This window comes from Lichenostomus cassidix, chromosome 5, assembly GCF_008360975.1.
Source record: "Lichenostomus cassidix isolate B80296 chromosome 5, HeHo_3.0, whole genome shotgun sequence".
Taxonomy (NCBI): Eukaryota; Metazoa; Chordata; class Aves; order Passeriformes; family Meliphagidae; genus Lichenostomus; species Lichenostomus cassidix.
Genome location: NC_139486.1, coordinates 24,542,829 through 24,562,693, shown reverse-complemented (window position 1 = coordinate 24,562,693; position 19,865 = coordinate 24,542,829). Strand labels below are relative to the sequence as shown.

Sequence of the window (19,865 nt, the reverse complement as noted above, 5' to 3'; positions counted from 1 at the left end):
TAATCTTTGGTTACCTTTCATACTACAGCTATTGCAACTCCACTTATCAGCAAGCACTGGAGTGTTTCAGATGCAGAGGAAGAACAGCAGAATTTGTAGTTCTGGAAAAAGGATGGTGTAAGAGGTAAATCCTGCATCCATTTTATTATGGGTCTGTGGTGAATTGGAGAGTTCATCTTTCTGCAGAAACAGTCCTGACAGTGGAAGTTAGTTGTAGAAGGTAAAAGCCAAGGAAACAAAAGGCAAGGAAGAGTAAAGTGGTAAGACCAGCAGCACTGAACTCCAGAGTAGCATCCTGCTCCCCTATGCCTCTTTGCATGAAGTCATACAGTAGAGGAAACTTCCAACAGCTTGGCAGACCTCTGGAATATGCAAGTAGTTTAACATTCAGCTCAGAGCAGAGAATATCTGCCCACTGAATTTTTACAGAACAGGCACACTGGTATTAAGCATTCAAGAAAGTTAAGACTTTAAAACCAAAGAATGGCGAAGGACTAGGAACAAAGCAAGATGAATACCGTGACATTTATTATGTTTGTCTGTTGCATGTATTTGATAGGTGATATAGGGTTAATCAATTACCATCCAGAGTGCATCTTCTGATTTCCTTAGCTATTGTCATGCTACAATGTATCTTCATTATGCTTTTAACCCTTAACTGCTACCTTCCTGCCATCTTAAGAAAGAGAGTTCCAAAGCAAGAGATCTTTCAAGTAGGCAGCAATTCACTACAGAAAAGGCCACTTTGAAACAGCTAATGCAGTCTTTGTAACCCATCTCCCTTGAGGAAATCAACAGTGTTTGCAATTTATTTCAAGAACTGTCCCGATGAGGATTGAAGTCTGTTTTTACTGTGTATATATATATATATACATGCACTTGTCCTAATGTAAACCAACAAAAAAGAATTTTAATACTAGACAAATATTTCAGGCTTGGGATCTGCCAAGTAATTTTTTCTAGGGCTTCACTCCAGAATTTTCCAAAAAAAACTATACTGCAAAATTAAGTCTACTTCAAATGCAGTAGACTTAGCCACCATGTGCTACCAGTACTCCTATTACCAGGCACATGAGTGGAGGCTACTGCTTTATGAAAGCTTAATCCCTTTGGCCATTCCTCCTGGCCCTGCAACAGCCATCTCCTACCCCTCTTTCAACTACTGTTTGAAGTGTGTGATGTGGCAACTATACCCACAATGTACTCTTTTGAGCTATGGTTCCTGGGCCAGAGGACTGAGAAAAAGAAAAAAAGAAGTACAGCTTATCTACTTGAAGTAAAAAAGTTGCAGCTCACTGTGCTGGTTCACCAAAATACCCTTCATAAAACATGCTGTTAGGATTTCCAACAACGGCAACACTTCATGTAACTAAAGTTGTCTCAGTTGTCCAGTTGTAGGACACTGTACTGATATGTAGTGCACATGTGACAATCTCCAACTGCAACAGTACTTCTTCATATCCAGTGCTGTATTGAGGCACTCAGATATCTTCCTGGAAGGACACCAAGCACCTGAGAGGTTACTGTCATACTGTCATCCTTCCTGGAGCCAGGACAAGAGCTCAAGCAGCTTTACCTCCCATCTCTGCTGGTTCACCTCAAGAGAAACATTAGCTGCATTTACCACAACAAATGTTATTCTGGATAAAAAGACGAGATCACAGAAAATGCCTACTGTTCTTCAAAGGCTGTGTCCAGCGAGCACTTTGCATTAATAGCTATAACAGAGACTGATACAGGGACATCAACAATGGGACTGCTGTGAGCAGAGCAGTTTGCATAAAACCCCCTCTTGTAACAGCTACTTTCCTTCTAAACCAGAAAAATGACAGATAACAAATGAAAGAACTTGTATAAATAGAAAATGGTTTATTAAAAAACAAACAAACAAAAGCAAACCAAAAGTCACAACAAAAATCACACTTCACTGTGTGGCCAAAGGTCTGACTTAAAATTAAGTTACCCAGCTGGCATCCATGCTTCAGAAGTCACATAAGCATGCGTATGGAAGAGAAGTTGGTGCCTTGCTGGCATGCTCCTCAAAATCTCCCCGGCGATGGTTTTTAGAAAACATTGTTTGTTAGCAGGTTATGAAATTTGAATTCCTACAAGACACTGAGAAAGTGAAGAACAGTTGTTCTTATTTACACATCCAGCATTTCTATAACCTGTCACACAGAAATATAATTTGCTGCATTTCTAACAGCTGTGAAAACAGCAACAAATATAGAAAAAACCTGCAGGTAAGCATGCATTCTGCAAGGTTTCGGTAAGTTTTTTTCCCCCAGGTCAGTTATGTCTGAGAGAGTATGTAATTTTATTTCACAAGTCTATGCAAACTACTTACATGAACAGTATTCAAAAGATAGCCTTTTTGAATACTTAGTCAACAAGAATTACATGTGAGATGTAGCTTTTGTGTGCAGGTTAAGACTTTTCACATACAAACAATGCTGCAGTCCTCCTTTATAACAGAAGGGAACAGATTATTAGAATGACATTCCTCAAACATTCTTCATTTTAAAGTAACTATTTCATTAATAAGACTGCTTTTAAACAAGTTACTCTGAAAGAAAGCTTTCAAGATAAGCATATAAGACAAGGAGCTTATATGCACGCTTTATCTTCATTGCTAGTCATCTCTGATGAACACTACTCAAGTCTAAGGTTTAGGTATATGTAAAGCATGATGAGGATTCTGAAAACACTTTCATCGAAGAAGCTGCTCAGCCTCCTTGGACTTGCTTTCTTTTGTTTTCCTCAGTAATGCCTGTTTTATAGCATTGATCTTTTCATCAAGTTCAGCCAATGAATAGCTCTGCTAAAAGAACAAAATAAAAATCACAATCATTTACATCTTGTAATTGCTAGAGAAGTGCCTTATCACTGTATACTTGAGGTCACTGCATATTGCACTAAGTGATAGAACTACTTCTGTAGAATTGTCTGAATCTAGTCTTTTCCTGTGTAAATTTAAAGGAAAAAGAATGTTAACTTGCAAGAAACAGACGGGCCTAATCATGAATCAATATATTTATGCTGCCTCTGTTAGATGCTTGTTTAGCCTGCTTATAAAAAACCCCAAGAAATCCCTTCATGTTAAAACATTAGAGTACCTATATTTTGTATAACTTGGGTTTACAAATGAAAGGTTTCTTTTTTCCTACTGCCCAACATCAAGCTCCTCTGTGCTATTTAACCTGACAATTTTTTAATGTCTTCTTACACAAACTAGTCATCATCCTTTTTATAGAAACATTTCACCCTGTGCAGGACTTTTTATTTCCTCATGTAAACAAGCCTATTTTCTCAAGTCTTAGATGGTCCACATCCCATTCTAAGCATTCTCCCAAATCCATCTGTCTCGTAGGGTGATGGCTAGGAGCAGACAAGATTCCAGCCACGGTCCCACTTGCGCCAATGATAACTTCTGTCTTGTGGCCTAAGGTGAATGGTTAATGCAATTCCCTTACATGATGGTGTTTGAAAATGGCAATTCTTACTGACAGGTTAATATCTGCTATAATGTTGGGTCCTTCTGTAATACTTTTGCCAAGCCAGCCATTTCTACTTTTGTCTTTTCATAAACCAATAAAGCAAACTGAAAAATAATTTTTGAATCAACAAAAACCACTAAGCCACAAAATATAAACACAAGACATTACTAAAGGACTGATCAGAATACAGAAATTGCTTGTTACTCTCAGCTTGATTAACATCATTACAAACTTTTTTTATTCTATCATCCTTCTAACTGCTGAAAACACTAACTTACCCTAGTACAGATTCTTAGAAGACTCATTTCATTGTAACATCCATTAGCTTTCTGTCTCCTTCCCTCTTTCTTTGGCAGCAAGCTATCCAATACTGATGCAGCTATTTCTGAGAACTTAAGATATTCGCTTCATAGAACTTCTGCTTACTTTCCACTCAAAACATCCAAAACTTAAGATGAACGAGAGTTAATAGCACTTACATGGGGAGATTGAACCTTTCTCCTCTTGCCAGAGCAGCTCTGAAGAAAAGACATAATCAAAACAGACTTAATGTTGCACTGACAAAGGACCACAAATAATTCTGTAAAACATTGTCAAGAGTCTTTAAAGTATAGAAAAAACACTGACTGCCATTCCATGGATTAAAGAAATCTTTTTTATAATTAAGTACTTTGGATCATGAGAAATACTACTGGAGAGCAGTCAGAAGCTGTTGAAGCTTCTCCACAGTTGGCAGTCAACAACTATCAATTTAACTGAAGCTTCCTTCAGACAGAATTGAGCTTTTGAAACTGTCAATATTTTTCTCCCTAAAATTTGCCTGTATTCGCACCAATATTTATGCAAAACTTTGGATAAAATCTGCTAATTACTGTGCAACACTACTATTTCCACCACCACAATTTTTTCCCTGATCTTCATTCTAGAGATCCTACAGCACTTTCAATAGAAATTTCAGCTTATGAAAGTGTATGTTTTAACTTCTGGTTTTCAGCCACTTAAAGGAATAGCCTTACAAATAAATAACTTTATTGGTCTCCAAATTAAAAAAAAATTAAACAAAAATGTGTAATATTGCTATTGATTTTTAATTACTGGCTTTTCTTTGGCTAGTCTCAAGGGAGAACATATAAATTAAAATGCAATCAACAGTAAAAGAGACATTCTTATTGTTACACAGGGAAAGAAGAGCACGATAACAGACAAGCAATTTCTACAGTCAAGTAGAGCCTGATGTAGTAATAACTAATGTTCTCTTTGTCCTAACACCCTTTGGTGAGTGGAGGTTAAGGTGTACCATTCAGAAAGAGACAGAGCTCAGCCTGAAAACCAGAAACAAAGAAAACTAAGTCAGAGAATCACATGAAGCAATTTTTAAAGTGTTTACTCTCTCGTCCTTCTGGAAGTTATTCACATATCATTAGCAATCAGATCATGTACAGAAGCCCAAATGATTTCAGCTGTTTTAAGCCATTAATGTTTTGTATCAAAAATCAAAACTTTAGTCAATTTTCTTGACATAAGAAACATTTCAGATTTTAAGGCAGGGGGGAGAAATACCACGTCTCTGACATATTTCTGACAAACTAGTTAGGCTTGGGTGACAGTGATTTTTTCCCCCCCAACAGATACCATTTTCTTTTGAGTGAGGAATTAGGTAGATATGAATATGAACTTAATTAGATAGTGCACAAGTAATATAACCACTACACCAAGCCAGAGTTGTTTATTAGAAGTGTCTGCCCTCTGACTCTAAGTTTTTCTCTGTACATCAAAGATTTAAGCACAAAAGGCCCAAAATGCATTCAGGTATGCCAAAAGAAGGTAAGAAAATTTCTTACTACAGATTGAAAATATTCAGGAGACAGTCCTTCCAGCTCAAGGATTTTATCTTCAAGCTTCTTAATTCTCTGATAAATGTCTCTTGGTACTGGACCACCTAAATACATCAGTATAAATGCAAAGAAATCAGGAAAAGCATTTGAATAACTTATTTAATTAAAGATTGAAAGTTTAACATGTGAATTCTTCAAGATTAGCTATCAACCAGTAGGTAAAACAAAATAAATGGATGGGATAATAAAAAGGAAGGGTAATTAATGTGATTCAGGGTAAAACCTGATTGATGAGCCAGTGCAGCCAATGAAGCCAGTAAGACAACTTCATGCAGCTGGCTGAAGTATGTCTGATAAGGTCCCTGAAACAACTAATGATCACTCTTACAATAATACATTGGTCATACATGAAATGTTACCACTTCAAAGCTGACACCAGCATTAGGAGAGAGCAGATGGGATGGCTCATGAACTCAGCTTTGATATCTAAGATAGGTTTCTTTCAGAACAATCTCCACCGAGCATGAGAGGTTAGAGGACAAGTATGAGTTGTGCTTGACAAAGAACAGTGTTTGCCTGACCATAGATGGGAGAACAGGAGTAGGGAACGTGTGTGCTGGATTGAGTAACAGAGCTCTGAGAAAAAAAAAAAAAGACCAAACAAAAAAGCCCCAAGCTCCCCCAAGAACCACCCTCACAAAAAAAAACCCAAATGAACAAAAAAACCCCCACACAACAAAATCCACACACACCACAAAAACAGCAACAAAAAAATCCCACCTCAACCCATTTGCTGTTTTCATCTATACTACAGCAGCTTGGGCTTGTTTCCCCATGTAAAAATAGAACTGATCAAAAGATCAGCCTTAGCAAGCATCTTATTTGCACTCCACAGTATTCTATAATGAAATAACTATATGAAATAACTGTTTATCACAACCAAGTACTGGCTATTCCAATTAAAATGACAGTCTGGCTCTGAACCGTATTGACAACCAAGACCTTTACAAGCTTTTACTTCTTGTCACCTATTTCCTTTTATTTCTGGGTCTGTTAGACAAGCCAATTCTATTCCACAAGCTACCAAAATAAGCACTGATGTGGGGTTTTGGTGGGTTTTTTCCATTCGTCTATTTTGTCCCTTCAAAGATACAATTTTGCAGATAGCTTCCCTCCTTCTACTCCTCACTCAGTACCTTCTAATTAAATTGGCTAACCTCTCACTCTTAATACTGCTTTCTCTTAATGTAAAGGGAAAAGAGCAGCACCAGCACTAGAAGCTCTTATGAAAAACCGCCGGTGAGTCAAGATTAAATCCTTCTGTTGCCAGAAACAAAAACTGGTGGAACATGTAGCTGAGGCATGGCAGCTGCTCAGACCAATACTTTTTGCACAGCTGCTGGGGTATTCATCAAATAATATTGAGACGTTCCCCACGAATGCTGACCTGAACAGGAGTTGAGCTCATGTTGCACGCTTCCAATCTTCTCAGCCTATACTGTGGTTCAGCTGACCTGTTCCTTCAAACAAAACTATGTCACCTATCACAGACACAGCCTGGAAGCATGGACCCCTCCTCAGCTACCTCCAATCATTATCCCTGGCTGGCATAAACTCCAAAGCTACTATACATTGTAACCCTAATGCTGGCTAGCCACTTCCAAATTCTATTTCCAAGCACAAAAGGCAGCTTTTTTTTGAGACAGCTATACAGCTAAGCATCAGGCTCAGACTGCTGCCTCAATGGTATCAATGCAACTGTAATCCACTACACAGTCACAGGAATCGAGTAATCTAGTCAACGTTCCAAATATTTTAAGACAATGGATTGGCGCCTATTCAGCATTCAGAAGACAAAGAAAGTCAAGTGTGTTCGCAGTGCCATGTGCAGAAAATTCACCTTACTAGATGGAGATTTGGCTTCTGTTGTGTTTGGAAAATAATTATCAAGAAAAATACAAATTCCTCCTTGATAAGTGGCTCGCTCATTTATATTATAAAAAACTGGGGCTGGAGTGAGGATGCAACTACCTAAAAAAACGTCAGTAGCCTGACGGATATGGCATTGATTTTAGCGAAAGATATGGACTCATGTTTGCATGGCTAAAGGGAAGTACTGACAACAAGCTTCCCACATTCTGGGAAATAAGCTGTACACCTAAATGTATTTCAAGAAACATCCATCTTTAGGAAAAGGTTTCAGGTCATCCTTTGTGTTGATTCGATCCCCAACCCACAAGTTGTCCACGAAGCAGCCACGAATCCTAAACGAAGCTTTTCCTGTTCACTGGGTCAAAACAGAACTCCAAGGGCTGTGGAGAACCCCTACCTCTAAATATTCCATATTATTTTAAACCTTGTTCTGATGTACTCCTCTCTTACTTGCTACCACATAAAGTGTGCATTTACTAACACAGCATCTCAAATTGGGCATAAACCTGGGTTCCATTTTGGGCATAAAACCCTAAACACTAGATGACTGTACTTGGGGTCACTAAACCTTTCAGTGAATTTATCCACTGATTTTACGGTATCAGTTTTTATAAACTTGCCTGGTTTCACCACAGTAATGATAAATGTAATATAAAATAGCAAACCAATGTCAAAATTAAAACATGATACAAACCTGTTTGTAACCGTAAGTGTGCTTCAATGTTTTGCAATCTCTCCTCAACAGCTTGGTTTCCACAATCATGCATGGGAACACTGGCTTTGTGACTGGACCCATGTGTTCCTTCAGATCTAGTCTGAGGTCCATATGTATTTACTACCCTAGAAACTAGGTAAAGAGAAAATAAATTTCACATGTATGTACAAGAAACACAAAGCAGATCTAACTAAAAGAATCAGAACATTAAAGCATGAAAACCCATGTTAAATCAGTTTCACAAGTCTCGTATATGAAGGGTCCCACAAACATAAAGATCAAAGGTTCAACTAAAAGCATTTTGTATTTTTTTGCACAAGTAACTAAACAAAAACCTAGGATTTTACACACGCAAAGTAAAAGAATTACTCATACATCCATGTAGAATGGCAGTGTCAAGAATTTGTCATCAGCTGCTGATAAACAGCAGAAACCTTGATAACTATGTCGGCAGTTGTCCATGTGAGCTTTTGTGAATGCAAAGAAGAGGCCAGACCTAGTATCACAGGAAGCATCATAAATACATGAAGATGAGGGAAGAGACACAATTGGAAGAACCAACACGAATATCTGCAAGGACATTAACTTCTAATTTTTGTCATTTGGGCAAAAGCTTTAGTGACTCTTCAGCTGCATCTGAGACGATCTTTTACCCATGCTGAGCCATGTTTTAATCAGAAGGTTTTGATCACTTCTCTATAAATCACAGTCATTTCTTAAGTCCTCCTGATAGAATTATTGCAATGTACTGCAGATTTAAAGACTATATTGGCAACTCCAGATATTGAAGCACACACACACCATCCTACTCAATACTTCACGAAGGCTACATGTTACATTCTTGCATTAATTTATGCTGGTTTTACTTCCAATTCCTTTCTAAGTATTTTTCACATGTCAGTTGTGAACTGAAGTGCAAACTTCCCTTTTTTCCTACATTATGCTACTATCCAAGTTACAAATTACAAATATTCAGTTTAAAACAGTGACTATTGAAAGGGGTTCTGTGGGAAAGATTCTAAAATCAAATTTGCTTCCCCATCTCCCTCTTAGTTCACCAGACCTTTCAATACTTATTGTACTTTGTAGTATTATTCTGAATTACAGAATTCAAAATAATTAATTGGTTTCTAGAACCAATATTAAGTGGATAGCTGAATATTGTTACTTTCAAAAATGGAAAAGAGGGTTACTTTCATTCTCATTTTGGGTATTTTGTTTTTAAAAAAGGATAACTTGCACACGCCTGGAGAGCAGCAGATAAACAAGCAGTATTTTATACACAACTTCTGTTGGAAAATCATTTATGTATTATTATTATGTATTATGTATTATTTACGCCTTTCCAAAAGTTAGTGCAGTGATAAACTCGTTCCCCAGCTTGTCATTTCCTATAAATCTATGTCTTAGAGCTTCCACTGTCCCAAAATCATACTGTATCTCAATACACTTACACCAACTAATGAAAAATAGAAGATAATTCTTTTTAATCTCAATTCCTTAACTGAACTGATGGCTTCACCTTAGAAGAAAAACTAAGAATTGGTCAGCTTCTCTGTCCTGCTTTATCTTTTGCACATTTCCCTTCATACACTGAAAATAAGCTATTTTGTTTTGGTCTTTAGTGACTAACCATTAGTTTGGTTTATTGGGATTTATTGGAGACATAAATGAAATGTAAAAGTGTTCACTGGAGTCAAAAATCAATATGCTAAGTTTGTATTTTTGAGCATTCTATAAAAAGTTTTGATATAAAAAACCCATCAGTGCTGTTATATCTGGACACTTAAATGGGTATTAAAAGAGTTGCTTACCCTTTATATGACTTTTAAATCCAGGATAGGGTGTGAAAATTGCATCTGTTCTGGCACAGCTATTTTCTAAATAAATAATGATACAACAAGTGAGGTATTAATTATGTATTTATAACTGAAAATATTCTAACCACCATCAGCTTTGATGCTTTTAACAAATCTAATTAAAATGCATCGAACCATAAAAACAATCAGAAATACTTAATTCAGTCTATAAACACTTGCCCATTAATAGTTTCACACACTTGCAAGGACCTACAGCTTTTAGTTGGATAAGTCACTCATATAAACGTATGCACATGTGTATATAGAAGTTTATTGGATCAGGACAAAATTTTTTTGGTTCTTACTTTTCCCTGTGTTTCTCTGTAATGTATTTCTTTCTTCCTGTACAGAAGTATTTTCCCTGCTTACCACCGTTATTCTGTTTTTCTGTCCTTTCCTGAAACTTTTCTATCTTTCAACTGATGTACTCTACTCATCAGCATTCTTTCCTAAACCTTCTTGTATTTATTCTGATCCATGTGACTTCTTTCATTTGCTTAACCATAAAAACCCATAGTATGGACCACCTCAATTTATTCTAATGTTTATACTTTAATCTCTGTTCATATACACCAAAGTTTTACGCATATTTTATTATGCTTGAACAATGAGACAGGTCTTATTATCATCTCTTCTGTATGTAATTAACAATTTTGGGAAACAGTATTTTACCATCTAGTATATTCTACTAGTCTTCAGATGTCCTCTGCATTCCAACTAACATTTAAGCAGTTAAACTTTTTAAAAGCTTACTGAACAATAAGCTTTGATCTAAGAGCATAAGTACATCACAGAGACAATGCACATGTGGGTTCACAGGTACCTTGAAAATATCTCTGTGCTACTTATGTAGTTTTATATATATAAAACTGTCTTAACTTTGAAGATGCATTTGGCTGAAGTTACTGATCCTGTAAATGGGATCCAGCCTACCAAGCTTTAAGATGGTTTGGTTACAGATACAGCCAATTCTACTAGTTTGTGTATGAAAAACACCAACAATGTGAGCAATGCTAAAAAGAAAGTTATTCCAAGTAGCTAGTAATTCAAATTGATCATAAAAAATACTTCTTTGTAATTTAACTAGCAATAAATTAACTTCAGTTTGAATATGCAATTCACAAGTCATTTCTGAATTGCAATTCCATTTACTTTGGAGGAACATCTAGTTAAAACATCAGGAACAATAGCTACAAAATAATCTAAGATAGCAGTTCTTAAAATTAACACAATAATAGATACAGTCTTTCTGTATTGGATGCATTAAACATTGTCATCCTGTGACTAATTCCTTTATTTTTCCATCTGACATCTGCAGTGCAGATGCAGGTTCTTAATTTTAAAACAAAGTTACTCTTGAAAGAAAGTTCAGTTTTAAATACAGATTAGTGCTTTTGAGAAATAAAAACAAAAAAAACCAAAAAAAAAAAAAAAAAAAAAACCCAAAAAAACCCACACAACTTAAATTGCTATGAAGATTAAAGTCTGGCTAGCCAGTTACCTTGATTACAATCAATAACATTGCAAAATTCCCTGACATTATTTTCATTGATCTCGGCTTGTTTCCTCTCGATGAAGGCTGATATCCGCCTGTCAATCTGCAGGTAATAAACATGATGGCATATATCTATTTCATTCTTTAAATTTAAAGTTTAGAAAGGTCTTTAATTTTTCTGGTTTTAAATTTAAATAAATCACTTACTTCTGCTTTTCCAGCTTTTATTTGGACCACTTCTGGATCAAAATTAAAATGAATATCCTTCAGATCTCCCAAGTCATAACTCGCGTATTTTTCTTCAGTCTGACTGTTAGCATCATAAATATCTAAACTTGTTTGGCTTTCTGTTTTACCTGCAGGTTCAACATGGCCTATATTTTCCTCTTTGATCAATGACTGGAGTTTTTCTAAGAGAGGCTGAACAAAGAAAACAGTATGTTAGGGTTAAAAAAATAAAAGCCCAAAAGTCCCAAAGCCAAGAAGACAAGTACTATAACAATTTTCAAACCAGACCAATGGAAATAATTTTGGGAATTATGACATCTTCCTCTGATGGAACACAGTAATAAGATTAGAAAGAAGTTCCAAATATTGTGCACACCACAATTCTGACCTTTTTGACCTGTGTCTTTTAGAGGTTTGTAGAGGAAAACTCCCAAATTTCTGTGAAAATCTGCCCATACTCCTGTTACTAGCTAAATCAAAGCTTCAGTTGCTGGCATCAATGCCACTTAATTAATATGTCATTCAAATGCTTACTCAGAACAGTAAGGCTTAGTATTTTTCCTCCTTAATATGAAATCCAGTGCTCTTACACTGTAAAGCCTTTACTTTATCACCACAGCACTACATTCTCCACTTGAAACCGCAGTTGCCCAAGTGAATGAGAGAACACAGACATGAAATACATAGGCATTATCATGAACACATGCTTTGCTTGACACGGTTGATTATCCACTCAGGCCATGAAATTAAACGAGAAAATGCACTGGTATTTGTAGCAGGAAGAATGCTTATTCTACTGCAACAACTCTTACATATGATGTAACAACAAAACCTCAGTACATATATATTATCACTGTCTCTTTTTAATTTATATTAGTTTCATCTAGTCTGAATTTCACTGCTTATTTTCTCTCTATAAATTAAAATATAAATTTCATTTTTTTAAACACAACATGATTTTTAGCATTAACATTTTCTGAAATGGAATCAAATTCCTACTTGCAGTGCTCTTACATGTTGGATGTAAATTTGATTTGCTTTTATCTTGCGTATTTTTCTGTTCATCACACCAAAGATTTGGTGGATGTCTGGAAAATAAGAGATCTTTCTTTTACCTACAGTCAAGAAAATACAGAAAATTCTTTTTTCATCCTTTCAGTACTATGTACCTCAAATAATTCATTGACTAGCTGAAGCAAAATAGTAGTACTCAAACCCCCATCTTTTACATATGAACTATCAAAGTCAAAACACTGTTCAGTTACCAGCTGACAAACTGCTCACCCTCCCTGCCATGCAACTAAATTACTTTTGGCAGGGTTGGAAAGTTTCAAATAGTTAAAAGAAATGACAGTAATGGTGACTGGCTACTTGGCAAGATGAGACATTAATGTCAAAGAAATTACTCTTTAAAAAAAAAAACCTACGCTGAAAATATATTTAATTGCAGTAAGACACTCCAGGATGTGTCATGCTGGGATAATGCCACTTCTTGAACCACTGAAAGCACTCTATGAGCCTCAAAACTCACCCAACGCATGGAATCATTATCATAGCATGACACACACCTGCCGTGTCTTATTGCTTAATTATAACCCACCATAGATGGAAATGTATCACATTTACAATGCAAGTCTAGAAATCAATGAGGCTGCATTTATTCAGCCTGCTCACCTACAGTGGCTATTCCCACCACTAATCTGAAAAATCCCTAAGTGTGAGTACCTATGGAGCATAGTGGAATCCCAAGCATTTAACACTTTTGCATTCCTTTTTTGTTGAACACAGTAAGATCAAAATTACTGAAATTTTACAGCTGAGATAATATAACTACTTTCAGTTGCTGATCACTTTTGTCAAATCAAACGTGTCCCATGAAATATTTACCTGTAAACATAAAATATGTTGCTGAAGTGCACTAAAGAGCAACGCTGGCTGAAGTGCTGATGTGCTCTGAAGCTTGCTCCAATCGATTACAACTTTCACAATATCGTCTCCGAGGTTAAGCTTCAACAGGGCAAAACAAACACAATAAAAAATTATATTACCTGTATTAACATCATGAAAGTATACAAGACTTCTACAAGAGAACAATTATGCTCAGTCTCATACAGACCCACCTCATTTTTAGATGAGAACACTGGAAAGATTTACTATTAATTAAGTCCAATTAAGTAAGCTAGTATTTGTAGAATATATTCTAAAATTAAAACTCCCTTACTAACTCATCAGACTTTCACTGTTTTAATTCGGTCCTTGGTTTTTTGTTCAATTAATTCTTGTATGAAAGCATATTGTTCATGTTAATCACTCATACCATCTTTTCTTTTAACAGATGCTAAAAGCACCAGTATGAAGAAACATGACCCAGGACAGTAGTCTCCTGTAAGCTCATGTATTTTATTCCAAGACTGCAAGACTATCTATGCCTGCATGACCCATGTCTTGATGGAACACCACGCCACATGCTTCAATTTTTACTTGCTCCTAATCCAAAGGAAGCTTTATATTAAAAATAAGTGCATAAAAAACAGTATTTTAAAAAATCTCAAAGTTTAATGAACTCTAGATTACACAGCATCATTTTCAAATCATACTGTTTTCCTGTATATGCATTTGGATGAAAATTAACAATTGCCACAGGAATTGCAATATTTAACTCCCAAGTCAATAAAGAAAAACACATATAATGAATTTGAAGCATTGTTTAAAAAAACTATGTATATTCTATAAGCTAAAAATACACTTTCTAATACAAAGCTGATTGTCAATAATCTCTAATAAACTAACACACTTTCACACCCAAATTTGCCCTTTTTGTTACACTAAAGCTCTCCTCAGCATCTTAAAGTAATGAGCACTTTCATTTCCCAAAGCCAAGTAGGTTGTTTTCCAACCAAACATCCTGCAAGTGATACCCCAAATCCTAAATACAGATAAAATTCTTGTTTAAATCAAGAGGACCTACAGGTACTTTGCTTGCAACACTGAATTCCCAATTCACATGCATATTTTTATTTCTATCCCTCACTCCTTCCATTAAAAAAAAGTGGGGGTGGAAACAGAAAAAAGTACCTCAGAAGATGACAAAAGTGACCTTTAACTCATGGTCTAAGGACATTTAACTTCTAACAGCATCAAATATTATGAACAAGAACACAGAATGTATATGCACTTGTGTCCTGAAGCCACCACAAAGTGTGAGGAAAAACTGAGAACTGAACACAAGAATGCCTCCATCACTCTGAAGGCAAAGCTGTCAATGACAAGCTGTTCCACGTTAGTTTCAAACCCCAGCATTAACACAATTTTGTAAAGAACTATAAACCTGAACCTTCCTTCTTTAGTCAAAGATCAGCCTTGTTAAATTCAGTGTTAGTTCCCAAATTACACAGCAAAGGAGACAATCTGACTAGATATATTATATAATGTGTTTTAGATAATTTTCACACAAATGGTTATCCCTGTTTAGTACTTAAGTTAACTATACAGGATGTAGGAAAAGTAATGTTCTAGGAAATACTAGTCTTGAACAAGTTTCAAAATCAAGAATGTATTTAGAATTTAGTAGGAATAAAATTTACTTTAAGAATTAAGTCACTGTGCATAAGGGATCATCTGAAGCATGTATTTCTCCTATATGCTATATTACAGTCCACTGACAGGGTAAAAAAGGTGTAGATTAAGTCATCCAAATGAAACAAAATAGAAGTTCTGCTACAATTTCCTAATAAACCTCCTTTTTCAAAGAGTATCAGCTAATGTGTGCCTTCATATAATAATGGAAAACTCCTGTCCAGGTGGTTCAATGTATAAAAAGCAACAGAACTTCTAACAGAATGATTTAGAGCCCAGTGATATTTTTAACTCACAGACACTGCTTTTAAACAAAAGAATAAAACCCTCCTGCATCAACAAAGGCTTATAGTACAATAGAATAAGTTCTCAGTCTTTCACATTCTACTACTTATTAGAACTGAGACAAACAGGTTTATAAACTCAGCGTTTTGATAACTTCAAAGCCTTTGTCTGGTTACAAATCCAAGCTTATTCTGCAGCAATTTACAGGATCATAAGTAATTTCTGCCCTTTGAAAACTGTTTTATGAAAAACACTGACTGTCACTTAAATCTTAAAGAACTTCCTAGGATCAGCTATATTGGTTTTAAGAGTTTTTAATCTCAGATGTCCTCTTGGTCATGAAGTGCAATTGACGGCTCCAGTAAAAAAAAATTATTGTGCCAGAAATATACCTGCTTACAGCCCCCAATTTACTAGCATAAATCCAACTTAAACTACTATGATGAATCACAGACTGTGACTGCTAACAATCTGGCACACACTCACTCATCTCTATAAAAGGGAAATGGGGAATCAGTAGTTTCAGTCAAAAATGCAAGACAGGTTGCTAGAATCAGTAAGGGGGAAAACACTGCAGTTAAACCTGTCAGAACTCAAGCACTGGCAGACAAGTGTGTAACTCAACAACTGGAAAGGCTCATGACTGAGCAATTAAAAGGACTTTCACAGGTAAGATGTAGTAACCAGATCCTTATAGTTCAGTGCAGTGGACAGTAAAACGGGTCTGTTGTCATGGACAGAAGACACTCCAAACACCAATGAAGACAATTATACTCTGCACCATAGTTGCTGTAACTCTGCTGAGGGGATGCAGCAACCGGAAACAGTTCTCTCACAATTGTCTGTGCAAACCCAGTTATTTTTAAAAATCACTGGGGTATTTCAAGTGACATGCTAGTTGTACAGCCAGCTTTGGAGAAAAAGTAAGCTACTGAAAACAAGAGAGAAAACCAAGAGTTTGTAATGTAGGTTTAGAAACAATTAATTAAACTTGTGATGAATACGCTAATTAGGAGCTTAGAAAATCTTCCTTTTTGTCTCCTCTGCGTTTTTCATAAATATGGGAGCTCCAGCTTCATTTCACTGATGTGTTGTAATACTGTCATTCACAGTGTTGTTTTCATATCTAGATAAACAGACAGTCACTAGCTCTTCATTGATCACATTCAGAAGTTTTACCAGGAAGAATTATGAGGCCTTTAAACCTCAACAGATAGTTTTCATGCCTCAGTAATACTATGAATCAGCTGTGTCTGAACCATACTCCTGTCCAAAAGGTACAGTAGTTTTCAATCACTTTAGAGACAGGAAAACTGTGACTCTTAAGTAAGTGCCTGAATTATCAGGCCCTTCATTTGGTATCCTTTTGTTTGAAAACAGAGACAATTATTAGCAGAATTGGAGGTGAGAAGCAAATATAGTAAGAGTTCTATACAGATGAGGGGTGAAACACTAAAAATAATTTCAGATCAGCCAGCAGCCACTCCTAAACTACCTCTGCATTTATGAGCCATTTCTGTACCAAACATACATTAAGTAACACTAGCTCTTGCAGATATTGCTGATTATCTGGGCCCAAACCTTCAAACTGCTGACTTCTGAAGCTAGAGTGTGCTTCTACTACCTTTACAGAACTACGTATGTGTTTCCACAGTGGAAAATTATTTAATCTGTAAATTATTTACAGCAACAATTAAGTTGTTACTAAAACCTTCTCCTGATAAGGGCCTTCCACCACTACTCTTAACATCTGTTACTCAGTTCATAGACATTACTAAACCTAAAGTAGGTGTTTCAGCTGAAGTCCCGCAGAGCAAAGCACCTTTAGAAATTCTGAGCCTCAGATGCACTCTGTGTTTCGTACTATATTATTACTAAGGCAGGGCTAACTTCAAGCTCCTGATCATTTACTTCAATTTAATGCACTGTAAGATTCCAGTAGCTTTTCAATTCAGAGTAATTAATTGTTAAGATAGAGCAATTAGGCAGTTTGCACTTTCCCATGGACGAGGTCACCCGTCAAACTACAAAGTGGCACGCGACGTCCCGTCACTGCGAAGCAAAGGCTGGGTGGGGGCTGCGGGACAGAAGCAGCAGCAGAAGCAGCAGCAGCAGCACGCACCCTGGGGCTGGCGCGGCCAGAGGGAGAGGGGCAGACAGCCGGCACCGCCGCCCCAGCCCGGGCGGGAGCCAGGCAGGCGCGCACACCACAAGTAGGGCAGCTCCCTTGTTCCTAGCCGACGTACGTCCTCTTCAGCGCTGTACTCTATTCCTGGAGCGCATAAGGACCCCGCAGGCCGGGGAGAAGCAGAAGCTGGCCCTGCGAGGGCCCCCGAGGGGGGATGATGCGAGCCGGGCGCGGCGCCCAGGCCAGGTCCGCCCCGGGCCTCCCCTTCCGTCCGCCCCTCACTCACCTGCCCCGCCAGCCCGGCGAGACAGCGCAGGGCGCTGCTCGCTACCTCGGAGGCGGCAGGGTCGATCTCCGGAGCGCGGCCGCCGGGCGGGAGCGGGCTAGGCGCCGTCGCCGCCGCCATGACACCGGCCGGCCGCGGCCGTGCCGTCGCCCCGCGATGACGAACTCCCCGCGTTGGCCCCGCCCAGCGCGCTGATTGACAGGCGCGGCAACCAATGGCGAGCTTCTCCGGCGCGGGGCCCGGGGTGGCTGTGGGGCGCGCGCTCGCGAGCGGGCACGGCGCTCCCTCGGCCTCGCGCCTGTCGCGTGCGTTCGTCAGCTCCCTCAGCTGCGGCCGTGGCGGGAGCGCTCCGGAGTGCCTTCCCTCAGTGCTCCCCGGAGTGCTCATGGCACTGCCTTCCCTCAGTGCTCACGGGAGTGCTCATGGCACTGCCTTCCCTCAGTGCTCACCGGAGTGCTCATGGCAGTGCCTCCGCTCCGTGCTCATGGCACTGCCTTCCCTCAGTGCTCACGGGAGTGCTCATGGCAGTGTCTCCGCTCCGTGCTCATGGCAGTGCTCATAGCAGTGCCGCCGCTCCGTGCTCATGGCGGTGCCTCCGCTCAGTGCTCACAGGAGTTGCTCCTTCCCGGGGGGAAGGACAGCTAGTGTTTATTTCAGTACATCACATTACCGCCCTCATTGCAGCTGTGCTTTTCCGGCTACACCTTCACTTTTTTGCGTTCGTATGTGTTGTTCAAAGCCTTGACTCTTGTGGTTGCAGCAGGGTTATTTTTTATATCAGACTGCAAGTTTTGTCAGAGTACTCTGATTATGGGGGTTGCAAAATTGCATTCTCCGGAAGACTGTTTACTTGTAAATTTCTTTCCTGAGACAGTATAAATGCTTGCAGAGGTTTCTTACCTGATACTTCTTTTTATACCCTATTTTTGATCTTCACGCTTCTTTCTGTTCCCTGACGCCCCACCCCTAGTATTTTTTATTCCATTGGAAAATGGTGAGTGCAGTTGTATGTACAAGTGATAAAACATTCTTAAATAAAAATGTTAAGCAGATCAATTTATTTAACTGATATCTTGAGGGTTACCTTCCAGCAAAGACATACCTTGATTTAGTGAAAAGAAATTGTACTAACCAAGGCTTTCAGCACCAGCAACCCACGACAAATTTGAGGAGACTCAAGCGGAGAAAGCCCTGCTCAGTTCCTGAGAAAAAATAGTTCCAAAGAGGACTTCACTGTTAGTAATTGCAAATATAGTTCGTGGAGATCTGCATTTTGCGAGAATATCTTATCTAAGGTGAACTAGACGGCATTTGCTTGGATTCAGCTGATGAGGACCATTCTGATGAGGACCATTCTGATGAGGACCATTCTTTGGATTCAGAAATACTTGTGGCAGAATGCATTCATGATTTAGAAGGTCTGAAACACACAGAAATTTACTTAATTCCTGAAAAGACACTGTTTTTGTCAAATAACATTTTGAACACATGCACAGAGTATGGTAGTCAATTAAGAAAAAATTGTGAAATTTTGTTTTGCATTTCTGTGCAACAATACTAACTCCAGCTCATGATCAAGGGCTGCTTCATTCTGCGTTGCCTCCTTCAGTTTTGTCTGAACAGGCAGCTGGAGCAACCCTGCAAAATGTAATCATGTCATTTGGATCAAATTATGAAGCTTTCAAGAATGAAGAAAAATATATAGTCCTTTCCCCTTCCCCCACCAGCACTACAGCACTGAATAAACACAGAAGTAATCTGCTGGCCAGAGCAGAATATGGAGCACAGATGTAACACCCTGGCATTGCTTGTTGCTTCTCAGCATCAAAGGAAACAGTTTGTCCTGACTGAATTCCCGATGACCTGAAAAGACAGATCAGGTCCAAGTGTTTAAACCAATTTTTAACTTCAAGTTAAACTTCAGGTTAACTTCAAGAACTTTGTCTACCTGATAGATTCCAGTTTGGAACAATACAGCTTTCCTGGAGTGATGGAGCGGGTGTGTGCCTACTTTAGCAGTAGATGTATC

The 19,865-nt window shown here is 38.1% G+C and overlaps 1 protein-coding gene across 6 annotated transcripts; it reads right to left on the bottom strand.

Annotated features, from left to right (window-relative positions):
- Nucleotides 1–1,849: 1,849 nt before the first annotated feature.
- MBIP (MAP3K12 binding inhibitory protein 1) lies at nt 1,850–17,987 on the bottom strand. Of its 6 annotated transcripts, none has more exons than XR_014852559.1 (9): nt 17,837–17,987; nt 13,449–13,568; nt 11,541–11,753; nt 11,340–11,436; nt 9,794–9,859; nt 7,959–8,111; nt 5,339–5,436; nt 3,776–3,945; nt 1,850–2,821 (listed from the first exon to the last, which is right to left on the bottom strand). XR_014852559.1 is itself a non-coding variant. In XM_085061855.1 (9 exons), exons 1-9 carry the CDS (start codon nt 17,954–17,956, stop codon nt 2,711–2,713), a joined length of 1,017 nt encoding a protein of 338 aa, XP_084917981.1. In that variant the 5' UTR covers nt 17,957–17,987; the 3' UTR covers nt 1,850–2,710. The 6 variants fall into 6 exon arrangements, 4 of the variants coding, with proteins under 4 accessions (XP_084917981.1, XP_084917982.1, XP_084917983.1 ...); XM_085061855.1 differs by lacking the exon at nt 3,776–3,945 and adding an exon at nt 3,977–4,015; XM_085061856.1 differs by lacking the exon at nt 3,776–3,945 and adding an exon at nt 3,977–4,015 and having other exon boundaries at nt 1,850–2,818.
- Between the last annotated feature and the right edge of the window lie 1,878 nt (nt 17,988–19,865).